Source organism: Bos taurus, chromosome 15 (assembly GCF_002263795.3).
Source record: "Bos taurus isolate L1 Dominette 01449 registration number 42190680 breed Hereford chromosome 15, ARS-UCD2.0, whole genome shotgun sequence".
Taxonomy (NCBI): Eukaryota; Metazoa; Chordata; class Mammalia; order Artiodactyla; family Bovidae; genus Bos; species Bos taurus.
In genome coordinates, this window is record NC_037342.1 from 63,709,164 (window position 1) to 63,721,766 (window position 12,603).

Below are 12,603 nucleotides of genomic sequence, written 5' to 3' on the forward strand. Positions count from 1 at the left end.
CCCCACACAGGGGACTTTGGCCCGGCCAGACCCAGGCCTGTCCGTAACATGGGGACACCGTCAGAAGTTCACTCACTGACTGCTTTCCATGTGGCTTTGGGTTACCTGTCATTCCTGCTTTTCCTATTGACAGTCTTTCTCTTTTTTTATTCACTCCCCATTTCTTGAGAGCCTCCCTTGTGCTGGATGCAGAGGGGGATATTGAGGTGAAGAAATACATCTCCCCCCTCCTTCCCTCCGGTGCCCTGGATAGAGTGGATTTATTGAGTTCTGGCTCTGCCAGCTGCTTTATATACATGGTCTTTTTTCATCTTTATTTATTTATTTTTTACTTTTATTGAAGTATAGTTGATTTACAGTATTGTATTAGTTTCAGGCAAAGTGAATCAGTTATACATACACATGTATCTACTCTTTTTTTTACATTCTTTCCCCATGTAGGTCATTACGGAGTATTGAATAATTAATTCCCTGTGCTATACAGTAGGTCCTTATTAGTTACCTATTTTATATATACTAGCGTGTACATGTCAATCCCAATCTCCGAACTTGTCCCGCTCCCCTTTTTTCATCTTTAAAACAGCCCCATGGAGGAGGAATCCCCATTTTGCATAGTTGTGGGGGCTGTGGCCACACCGCCCTCTGCTGGTCACAGCTTGAACCTGCAGCTCAGGATGATTTCTGTTGTATTCATCGCAGACAGTTTTGATGGACCATTCTCGCTTCCAAGAGTTCCAGCTCCAGCTGGAGCAGCTGACCGTCCTGGGGGCCGTGTTGCTGGTCACGTTCAGCATGGCAGCCCCAGGGATCGCCAGCCGGGCTGACTTCGCTGAGAAACTCAAGATGATTGTAAAGATTCTGCTCACAGACATGCATCTGCCGTAAGTGGCCAAGAGCTGTGGGGGAGGGTCTTCAATGGATGGTGCGAGGCAGAGGGTGGCAGGGAGCAGGCTTGGGTGGGGGGGGTCTGCAGTGTGAGACAGAATCAGGGCCACTCACGAGGGACCGAGGAAATCTGGCTCTCCAGTGCCCTACAGAATTTATTCAGGGTCACACGGTCAAAGTTAGAGTCAACTCTAGGGTTGCTGAACAAGGCTCTGGGACAGTGGCTTTCAAATGTTTGTGACCAGGACGCCTAGTAAAGAAATCCATCTTCCATGGCAACAGTGCACACTTGAACATTCATGTAACTAAAATAAAAACTTCAAAAGTGAAACTTACCCAGCTGTGCTTAATACTTCCTGGTATTTCTATTATATTCTTGCTCCATTAAAAAAAAAATATTGGTTGTTATCCAATGTTACCCTACGTTCACCACCTAACAGTTTTGCCAACACAGCCCTGGGGAAAGGTCAAACAAAAACCAAGTTGCAGTCTTCCAGTGTGTGTGAATGTGATTGACGTTTTCTGCCCTTTGCACACTCCTCATAGACGTTCTGTGCTGAGTGTGAATGGGTTATTTATCAACCAGCAGCAGTCCTTGCTTGTGTGAGGGCAGCGGCTGTGAGTGCTCCTGCAGTGAAGTCAGGTTAGGTGATTTGTGTGGTTTCCACCTTTCAGAATGGTTCTAAATAAAGCTGCTAATGGTAAAGAACCCTCCCGCCAGTGCAGGTAGGCAGAAGAGATGTGGGTTCAATCCCTGGGTCGGGAAGATCCCCTGGAAAAGGGCATGGCAACCCTCTCCAGAATTCTTGCCTGGAGAATCCCATGGACAGAGGAGCCTGGCAGGCTATAGTCCGTAGGGTCACACAGAGTCGGACACGACTGAAGCAATTAAGCACACACAAATAAAACTGTATCTAACGAGGTTCAACTTAGAGGATTCTTCAGGTGGAATGTCCACAAACCTCCTCCTCCTCACAAAGTGGAGAAACTGGCTGCTGAGTTTGCACACAGCCTGAGTGTGTTCAGTGCCACGAGGGGTGTATACATGAGTCCTGACCTGGCCCTCAACAGTCTTGACTCCTGCAGGGTGTTTGCTGAGGCGAGGCCTGGCCTGAGGCCCTTGCACAGGTGTAGCCCTGGGCTGTCGCCTAAGTTCCCCACCAGTAAAACTGCTCTGTCATAGCTCCTGAGGAGTGGGTCCTGTCTGGTGCTCCCTCAGAAGGCCAGCCCCGGTGTGTCCACCCTGGCCCCAGCGTCGAGTCCCAGGGCTCGGACGTTTGCTCTAGATCCAGGAGAGAGGTGATTGCCCTCTTAGAAAACACCCACCACCACGAGGGCTCCCTCCAGAGATGTCAGGGGAGCCCGGGAGCTCTAGGAAATCGAGGTGTGAATTTTAAATTTAAGGTTTCAGTTCTGTTTATTCTTTGAAAGTATTTAATACACTGTCTCAAAAGCCAAACAGATAAAGTGGTGTCCAGTGAAAAGTTTGTCTCCTGCTACCACATTTCTGGTTGTTGGTGTTGCTCCAGAGGTGTCCAGGGTAGGCCTCGGTCAGTTCCAGCCTTATTTCACCACACAGATGTGAGCAAGAAGTTGGGTTTTAGATTGTTAGACCAGGTATAACCTGAGCCCTCCCCTCGCCTTTCTGTAAGAGAGAAGCTCCCCGAGTTGGGTGGACACGGTCTGAGAGGCTTGGGGCAGGGAAGGGTCACAGTTTCCCCCTGAACCGGCCAGTCCACAAATGGGTCGCGGGGGCTGGGGCTGAGGGGACTGTGCACTCGGTTCACGGACCCTCCCTTCCCTGCTTCTCCTTCCCTTCTCTGCTCAAGCTCCTTCCACCTGGAGGACGCCCTGACTGCTGTCGGGGAGAAGGTCTGCCTGGAGGTGAGCAGCTGCCTTTCCCTGTGCGGCCTCAGCCCCCTCACCACAGACAAGGAGGCCGTGCTCAAGGGTCAGATCCAGGCCGTGGCCAGTCCTGACAACCCCATCCGCAGGATCGTGGGTACGTCTTGGGGGGAGTCGGGGCCAGGGATGTGCCTGTGATGGGCTGGCGGACATTGTGGAGAGGAGAGGGATTAATCACCTCCGTGTGGTGAGGGCGACCCCAAGTTCTGATAAGCGGCCGGCAGCCAGCACTGTCCTGAGGGCTCTGGCTTTGGAATCCTGGGTCTTGGTTCAGAACCCTGCTCCAGCACCGTGAGGTAGTGGGAAATATCTGTGTTGGTCTCCTCCTGGTTCCTGGCACAGAGCTCCTGGGACTCTGGTGGTTTCCTCCGTGAGAAGAGCTCTGGGAGCACCTTTTATTCGAATATTTAGTCTTTCCCCGGCTCCTGATCCGGAGTTCCTGCAGCCTTTGGAATTTCCTGGGTCTGGGGAGCGTCTTTTGTTCTGAAGAGGTGACTCTTTGGACTCCTGGAGGGGCTGACTCTTTGGACTCTCTCTTGGGGGCTGGTCCCCCAACAGGCCAAGCCATGATTGGAAGTTTGGAACTTTCAGCCCTACCCTCTGTTCTCCAGAGAGAGAGGAGAAGGACTGGAAATGCCTGCAAGATGAGCCCTTCATGAAAATCCCAGAAGTACAGGGTGTGGAGAGCTTCTGGGTGTGTGAACACAACCGTGTAGTGGGGCGGGTGGTGCGTGCACCCCTGCTGCACGAGAACAGAGGCTCTGGCCCTCGGAATTCTCCCCGCCTCGCCTCATGAGTGTCTTCACTGTTCACTTGTATCCTTTATCAGAGCCTTTATTATATAATATAAACCGGTGAAACCTCCCTGAGTTCTGTGAGCTGCTCTAGCAGATTACAAATCCACGGAAAAGATGCCATGTGAACCTCCGATGTGTAGTCAAGTCAGACAGAAGTGGCGGGTGACCTGGGGACCTACTCCTGTTTGGTGTCTGACGTGGGCATCAGTCTTGTGGGCCTGAGCCCTTAACCTGTGGGAACAGAGGCTATGTCCAGGTGGTGTCAGAACTGAGTAAGATTGTGGGACACCCAGCTGGGGTCACAAACAATTGCTTGGTGGTGGGAACCCCTCTCCCCCAGATCTGGAGTCAGAAGTGTTTTGAGGGGCTTCCATGGTGGCTCAGATGGTAAAGAAGTCTGCAGTGCAGGAGACCCAAGTTTGATCCCTGGGTTGGGAAGATCCTCTGGAGGAGGGCATGGCAACCCACTCCAGTATTCTTGCCTGGAGAATGCTCATGGACCGAGGAGCCTGGCGAGCTGCAGTTCATGAGGTCGCGCAGAGTCAAGCGACTTAGCACGTGTGCCTGGTGGTCCAGTGGTTAAGACTGCACACTTCCAGTGCTTCCACCGCTCGGGGCACAGGTTTGATCCCGGGTTGGGGAACTAAGGTCCCACATACCACAAGGCGCGGCCAAAAGGAAAAGAAACACAAAACAAAACCCAGAAGTTTTTTAGACGTTGTAATGGGGCAAGGGTGAGGAGAAGCACAGCTGTAGGTCGAGACTAAGATGGGTTTTCTTTGCAAGTACTTACTGTGTAGCTTGAGGAAGTGATATGATACTTGAGATTCTTCGTCTCTAAAAAGGGAGTAATACCAGCACCTCTAGGGTTGCTGAGAGGACTGCAGGTGATCATGTTAAATATAAGTAAGGTCCTTCCTGCCGAACCTGGCAGCACATAGTGAGGACTCTGCAACAAGTCGCAGTTATTAAAAATATTACTGCTATATGAGCTGTTCCTTTCCATCATCACTGTTTGATTCTGTTCACTGGTTGATCAAGGAACACATCTAATATTTAATTTTTAGGATTATTGTTATTTGATTGTGAAGTCCTTCCCCAACTTCTTTATGAAATCAGATAGCTGTTCCTCTTATAAATAATGGAAAGTTAGCAGGCTTCAGGCAAAAGCAGAGTGATTCATGGTTATCAGATTCTGAGTAGAGGCTGAACCAGCGATGTGGGTGTGCTTCTAATACTATCACTTGGTTTTCTTTATTCCTAGGTAATATTTTATGATGGAGAAGGAAACGGCAACCCACTCCAGTAGTCTTGCCTGGAAAATTCCATGGACAGAGGATCCTGGTGGGCTATAGTGCATGGGGTCGTGAAGAGTTGGCCGCTACTGAACAACTGAGCAAAATATTTTATGAAAAGAAAGAAAGTCCCTCAGTCATGTCTGACTCTTTGCGACCCCGTGGCCTGCCAGGTCCATAGTATTCTCCAGGCAAAAATACTGGAGTGGGTTGCCATTCCCTTCTCCGGGGCATCTTCCTGACCCAGGGGTTGAACCCAGGTCTCCCGAGTTGACAGGCGGATTCTTTACCATCTGAGCTACCAGGGAAGCCCTGCCAAAACAAGAATGCTGTCAGAAGTGGGATTTATAAAAAGAGAGTTACATGAATCAGTGTTTTTTTAAAATATTAGATTTTTCCACCCCAGGCCTGCCTTAGTTACAGTTTCATCTTTGGATTCCTCAGGGGGAGCCTCCTGATGTTGCAGGGCCCTCAGACCCTCAAGATCATTGTCGTCAAGTGGGGTGTGGATGCGGGAAAGGGCTGTGAGGAGACTGCTGGCTACCAGGCTGCTCCCTTGGTTCTGCCAGCTAAGTTGTTTAGTCACAGCCAGTGGCGGTGTGTTACTGGCACCCAAAGAGTGTAAGTCAGTCACACCTGAGAAGGTTCCCTGGTTGAGGGGGGCGTGAAGTTTGAAAACGCTTATTCGATATAAATGCCCTTGTTGTTTTTGTGATAAAATCTGCAAGGTTGCGGCTTGCACACACTCTTTTTTGGCAGCTGAGGCTGCACAGGAGGGTACAGCACCATCATAGGGGTGAGGGTGGGGGGCTAAGAAAGCAAACGAAGTGATTCCAGGGAGTAGGACAAGCTGCCCACAGCTCCGTGAGCGTCACTGTGGGCTGTGGAGGAGGAGGCTCAGGCGTCTCTCATGGGCTTTGTGGGAAAAACTAGATCACAGGTTAGGAGTGCTGGAATCGTCTTTCTTTCTCCTCTTTTTGGAACTTGTATTTCTTGCTTTGCTTTTCCTCCCACTTTTTTTTTTTTTTTTTTATGTATTTCCTCCCACTTTTCATGTGATCTTCAACAGTGGCTAATGTTGGTCTCATTGCACCCTGCTCCTCTGAGAGCAGAGCCTGTCAGCACCCTAGACACCCTTAATCGTCCATGCGTTTATCCTTGCTTTCCAAGTATGTAATTTGGGACATTGCCTGGAGGCCGGGTCTCATGGCAGGCCCTGGGTGCCAGGGAGAGAGCGACAGACAAGAGGAGCGTGGTCCCACCCCGTGGAGGAAACATTACCAAAGAGATGAATGTTCAGAAGTGGGAGGTGCCCCACTTCCCTTTGAGAAAGGGAAGACTTTCTCAAAAAGGTGATGTTTAGGCTAAAAACTGAAGCATAAACAGAAGTTTGTGAAGTCGCCCTAACTAGGAAACAAACATCTGCTTTCTCTTCAATCACAGATTCCCGAATCCTGACCTTCTTAGACGCCTACCTTGCCTCAAGTCATCAGAAGCCATCGCCCATAGCCCCTGGGGGATTGGGTCCGATTCAAAAAGAGCTGGAGGAAGTTGCCGTTAAATTCGTGCGCCTGGTCAACTATAACAAGATGGTGTTCAGTCCCTACTATGACGCCATCCTCAGTAAGACCCTCGCCAGATCCTAACACGTATAGTCCCTGTAGCAGCAGTATTACTTGCTCAACCTGTTCTCAGCTGTGATGTGGCTTTGGAAAATGGCTATTTAGTACATTTCTGTTTAATAGCACAGATTCCAAAAGGAAGAATATTGTGTATCAATGTTGAGAAGACTTGTTGGAAAATGCACTGAATTCTCTTTTGGGGGTTTGTATTTATGAGCGCAAGTTTACATCAGAGAGGCTGTTGTCCTGAGTTTCATAGGCAGCACTCAGCTTTTAACAGGACTGTCCTGTGTATATCACGGTTGTAGCTGCCTGTCTCTCCCTCAAGTCTGGGACTGCTCTTCTGCCATCTGGGTTGTTTTTCTTTTAGACACCCGAGAGTATCTGCCAGCTACCCCAGAGTGAGAAGCCAAGCCGTGGTGCATTTAGACGCGCCCCTCTCTTGCACAGCCCACCCCTCCTCCCTCCAGGTATTTAAGTTAGAACTTTATAAATCTTACTGCCTCCCGTCTGCCCCCCTCGACCCCCAGTTATTTATTGCTTTCTCCCCTCCTGGCCCAGCCAGAGCCCTGGAATCCTTTCATTCTGGAGGAGTTATTAATACTTGATTTAAAAAAGCTTTCTCTTTTGTACAAAATTACTTCTGAACCTGGATGATAGTGTTTATGGGATGTAGAGAAAGGAAAATTCTTTGATTTTTATGTCTTGAAAGTTGAGGAATCTTTAAAAAAAATATGCTAGTGTAATATAAAAGAAGACAGATATCGGAAGTTTTTACTGAAAAGTTCACCCTGATACAACACCTTGAGGTATTGACTGAATTCGAATTCCAGAATTGGATTTAAGTGTTTTCAGATAAAATAGCATAAGCTCACTTACTTCTCAGGTAATGAAGTTATAGGAAATCTCTGATTTTCGAGCAGTATTTATCTAGGAACTTGAGTGACCAGAGTTCCTGACATACCCTGTGGCTGAAAGGGTAGCTTGGGGTCTCATAGATGACCTGTTTTGTTAAAGAATAAATGTGTATCTTAGGGATGTTATGTGAGAAACCGAACTGTGAAGTCATTGGGGTGATCCCCAGCTGCCAGAACCACAGGGGTGGCGTCAGGCAAGGAATCCCTTCATTCAAGCCCATAAGGGTGGGGGTGGAGCTGAGGACAGGGTTGGGGAAACATCCACCCTGTGGACCATCTAGTGATACCAGGTTCCAGAGGAGCTACTGGTTATACTGGGAGGGATGTGATTTCTCCATCTATTTGCTTCAGACTGCACTCTTAATATTTTTACTTGCAGTCAGAAATGTAAGCTGGGTTCCATGGTCAGACGTCATATTAATAAAGTTTAGTCTCAAGGACAAATCCTCCCTGGTTTCCTGGGAAGAGGTTAAAAGCTCAGTAAGTAGAACTTTTAAAGAACAAAACCACATCCTCTGTAGCGCGTTCAGTGAAGTCACCTCTGGAATTGTTCCTGGAGGTCAGGCTGCCGTGGCAGCTGCGCTCACTGGTCGTAGAGAATGAGGTTCAGTGGGCAGGGCGGGGGGGCACTCTGGCTTGCTTCCACCTCAGTGTTCAGGGGTTCCCCACCCCATCCAAGGATGTAGGAAAGGGGTGTAACCCCCCGATGCAGGGCGAGTCACCACCTCCTGTAGCCATTTTCCCTAAATCTCCAGAGTTCTTCATTCTGCTTCTTTTGCAAGAATTAACTCTTAGTAGATTTTTTTCCCCCTCATGGGTTCCTACATGGATAGAGTGATGTTTGGACAGTTTGAAATCTTGATGCCCATGTAACAGGGAGCTTCACAGACTCCTGTGGCCCCCACTACCTCAGTGTCCCCTGGTGGAATTCTACAAGAGCCAGAATGAAGACAGTAAAGTTCAGAATCATGATATTCATATTGAATCGTTTTGCTGTTGCTCTTTGAAGATATGTGAGCTAGTTTTTCTTCCTGGAATCTCATAGGATTATCACTAAGGGCTAGGAAGATTTGTTTATTTAGTCACTCAGGAAATGTTTGCTAAGCATCTACTTAGAGCTCCCCCAATCCAGGGTATTCTGTCCCTCCAAGACAAAATACCTTTGGCATATAAATTATCCTTCAGAATTGAACTGGTTTTATATATATACTGCATGCTGGTTGGATTTGACATGGTTTCCTGCCCAAAAGGGTTTGTGGAAAACATATCTTTCTGGAAGTGCTAAGTTTATTTGGCAATAGTACTTCACTACAAGTGGGTAGAACTGAGGGCCTTGAGAGCTGGGTTGCGATCAGCAGGTCAGCTTGATTTCTCTGATAGTTTCCTAAATGAATGAGTGAGTGAATAAAGGTCTAGAAGTCAGCTGTCAGTTGATGAGGTGACTAGTGGGTGGCGTCTCACTGTATGAAGTTTTCTTTTTTTAATCTCGTTAATTCTAAAGCAAGCTGTAAAATGTGATTGTTCATGTAATGTAACCCTATAATCCACTTCAGGTAAGAGTTACACTGATATATCTTACTGATTAATGCAGTGGACAGGTATATAGAAACTTTTTCTCTATGAAGAAAAGTTATTAAAAAGTTTGACTCAATAGGCATAAAACGTGCACATTACTGGCTGACAGTTCTGAATGGCTTATTTAGCAGTTCTGTTTTTGTGGCTTATTTTAATTTCTCCAAAGTCTTAAGATTCCTGGGAAGAGAGCAGCCTCATTTCCTGCTGAATTTCAAGGGAGTGAATAGGTGTTTGCTGTTTGACTTCCAGTGATCTTTTGACTTGCCTTGACTTGTATGTAAAGCACTTGTATTTCTTTTGAGGCAGAACGGTAGAGTGGGAGGACTGAGAGCTGTCAGGAAACCAGAGCTCTAATCCCATTTCTGTCATGTGATTAGCTGGAGCAAATCGGGACCCATTTCAGTACCCATAGAATGAATGGACTAGAAAAGGGCCTTTCAAGTCTGACATTCTGTGATGAATTTGACTGGAATAACTGAAGTAGACTGCGGTCAGATTGTGCAGAGAGATCTGACTTAGAGGAAGATCTGGGTTGAGTCGTTCCTCTGTTGCCTTCTTGCAAGGAAGGCTCTGTGACTTTGGGCCATTCTTCCTTAGGCTTTGTAAAACAAGAATACTAATTCACACTTCCTGTGAGGATTAAATTTGATAATGGATATTAGAATGCTTTGTACACACAAAAGAACTATAAATGGCTTTATTAGCAACAAAGGAGAGTATTGTAACCTTTTTGCCTGTAGGTGATGACAGATTTGACTGCAGGTGCCCAGCCTCCTTCAGTCAAGCACGTTTTACAGGCCTGTAGGGAAGGTTTTCCTCCTGTCCTGTCCCAAGACTGTTATTTTCTTTTATCATCTCTTCTGTACCAGAGCTGCAATCTTACTTCTCTTATATGCTGCCACTCACCTGCACTCCAGTGATTTCTCACTTCCACCTCCGCATTATTTGAAGTAAATGAATGGATGACTGAATGGTAGTGGATGATAGGCTATGAAACTCATATTAAAAGGCACTATCTCATTGAAAACCTAAATAAAGAATTACAGTGATGTTTGCAATTGTGTATTTATATTGGGTTTTATATACCTATTTTAATGGTTTGCCTTTTTATTCATTTTTCAAAGCACCTTCATGGGACGGGGAAAGGGGAAACTTTTAAGCCTGAAATCCTCTATTAACCTACTGAATGTTCACTGATACTTTCAGAAAAAGCTCGAGTCCTAGAAATGTGTCAGAAACTTCAGCAGGCAGAATTTTACCTAAAACTGCCTTTAGTGTGGATTTCTGTCTTACCTATGTTGCCTTCTGAACTAACATATAGTTTAGAAGGCCCGATCTGATGGAATGTAATTTAGAAATCAGTTGTGTCTGACGTTGGTATCAATAGTCAGACTTCACCATTTTTCTATTTGTTTTATCTGAACTAAGCCTAGCTTCCCTGGTGGCTCAGGTGGTAAAGAACCTGCCTGCAATGCAGGAGACATGGGTTTGATCCCTGGGTAGGGAGAAGGAAATGGCAACTCACTCCAGTATTCTAACCTAGGAAAATCCCATGGACAGAGAGCCTGGCACGGGCTACATGGGATACATGGGGTCACACAGAGTCAGACGTGACTTAGTGACTAAACAACACCCCATCTGAGCTAAACATTGAGAGCCTTTAAGTGCAACTTTTGACTTAAAGCAGCCTTAAAATCAAAGTAACACTTTTTTTCCTTTCTCATTCTCATTGCCTCTGCTTTCTGAAGTACTGCTTGCTGTGGGCTCACAGTAGAAATTTGGTCACATCTTGGACAGGGAAGAAAATTTAGTACATGGAATTGTTTTTTTTAACTTTTATTCCCAGAGCTGATAAGCTAACTTCTGTTAAATATTTAAAGTTTTACCTAAATCAGTAATATGGTAACTGAGTTTTGTTAACTTGGCATGAATTAACCATTCAAGAATTCTGAAATTTGTATTAAATAAAATATAACTGCACTTGCTGAACATCACAGTCAAGTTAAAAACTACCAACTTTAATGAAGTTTGCTTTGGGAATTGAAATGTAAAAATCAAAATTTATGAACATGGTGATTTTAATTTTACTATCATATAAATCAACTCTTAGTTTTACATATTAAGTATATGTCAGTAGAGGATTATAAAATTACCAAATAAATTCATAATTATCCCCCAAGGTCAACATGCTGACAAAAATGGTTTTATATTTTTGTTCTTTTCCAGTAGTACATTTGATCACTTTTATATTTACTAGGTAGCTATAACCTTTTACTTTATGTGGCTACATAGATAAAACCTCTTGTTTGAAATTTAGTGCTAACAGCCAGAGTTTGACTGATTTTTGTTTAGGAAGGATTTATGGTCCTTAAATTTCATCCAGTTCTAGAATTGTGGGGAGATGCTATCGTTGTTTTTATGAAGAGGAAAGATATGAATATCTTTTGGTAATTTCTCTGCATCCAGCAATATGGATATATGAGTCCTTGGACATGTAGGGCTGGCTATATATACCCCAGGAGTCTGCACACAGAGTTCCAAAAGTGAGTTCAGATTTCTAACATCATGCTACTTGATGTTAGATGAAGGAATTATCAAACATTCACACAGAATCATACTAAAAACCAAAAGTGCATATATTTAGACAGAACATTAAGTTCTACATATATATATAGAATATTAAGAAAATGTTTTCTTCTTAACAAGAAATAATCTGTTTGAAGTTTAAATGTCATATAATTTCTAGGGGAAAAAATCTTAGAAATAAATGCAGTAGGAGCAATTATAATACATATAAATGGCCTTAACAGTCCTTAGTCCCCAGAGAAGGCAATGGCAGCCCACTCCAGTGTTCTTGCCTGGAGAATCCCAGGGACAGAGGAGCCTGTTGGGCTGCCGTCTATGGGGTCGCACAGAGTCGGACACGACTGATGCGACTCAGCAGCAGCAGCAGCAGCAGCAGCAGCAGCAGTCCTCAGTAGCACTTTTCACCAAGGTAGGTAGGGGTGTGTATGTGTGTTTTGTTACAATGTTTAAAAAAAAAAAAAAAAAGGATCATTTTCCTTGCATAATCATATGGCTTTGTTTGCTCATATGGAAACACTCTTACAGACCATTACAGGTATTTGAAATCAGTTGTCTTCAATACACTACCCAACGATAGCACTCTAGCAGATTCCATATCTGTATTTTAAAGTCTGCTATGTGGTACTACTTGTGCCTTTCAGATTGTATTGTTGATAACTATGATATTAAAAAGAAAACCCACACAGCTTAAAAATGATACTTAACAAAATCTGCGATAGAGCTGACTTTGTTTTAAGGAAATTTTAGTCAGCTTTATTGGTAAAATACTGGAGACACACTTGTGATCAACTTCGGTAAGTATAACCTTGCTACATGTAAGTTTATATAAGAAACTGATAGAACTTTTCTTCATTTGTAGAAATATTTGAAGCTGAAATTTAATCACACTTGAATTCAAATTCTAAACTGTGTACCCAATATGTAAGATTCTCTTTTTATAGCCTTACTACTTTTCCTCTTGGTTTTTTCTTTTTTTTTTTGTCCTTATTTTTAGCCTTCATTCTGAATCACAATCCTCAGG

The 12,603-nt window shown here is 45.0% G+C and overlaps 1 protein-coding gene across 9 annotated transcripts in view; it reads left to right on the forward strand.

The window, feature by feature from the left end:
• Positions 1 to 10,054, forward strand: part of TCP11L1 (t-complex 11 like 1) — a 33,458-nt gene extending 23,404 nt beyond the window's left edge. For 5 of the 9 annotated variants that reach the window (XM_005216273.5, XM_005216275.5, XM_005216274.4 and 2 more), the window contains 3 exons: positions 700 to 881; positions 2,715 to 2,887; positions 6,326 to 10,054. In XM_005216273.5, the coding sequence (XP_005216330.1) occupies positions 700 to 881; positions 2,715 to 2,887; positions 6,326 to 6,528 (558 nt within the window). In that variant the 3' untranslated portion in view covers positions 6,529 to 10,054. Of the gene's footprint in view, positions 1 to 699; positions 882 to 2,714; positions 2,888 to 3,348; positions 6,235 to 6,325 lie in introns of those variants that run through there. The other 4 variants (XR_009490573.1, XM_015474795.3, NM_001205472.1 and 1 more) reach the window with 4 other exon arrangements.
• Positions 10,055 to 12,603: the final 2,549 nt, after the last annotated feature.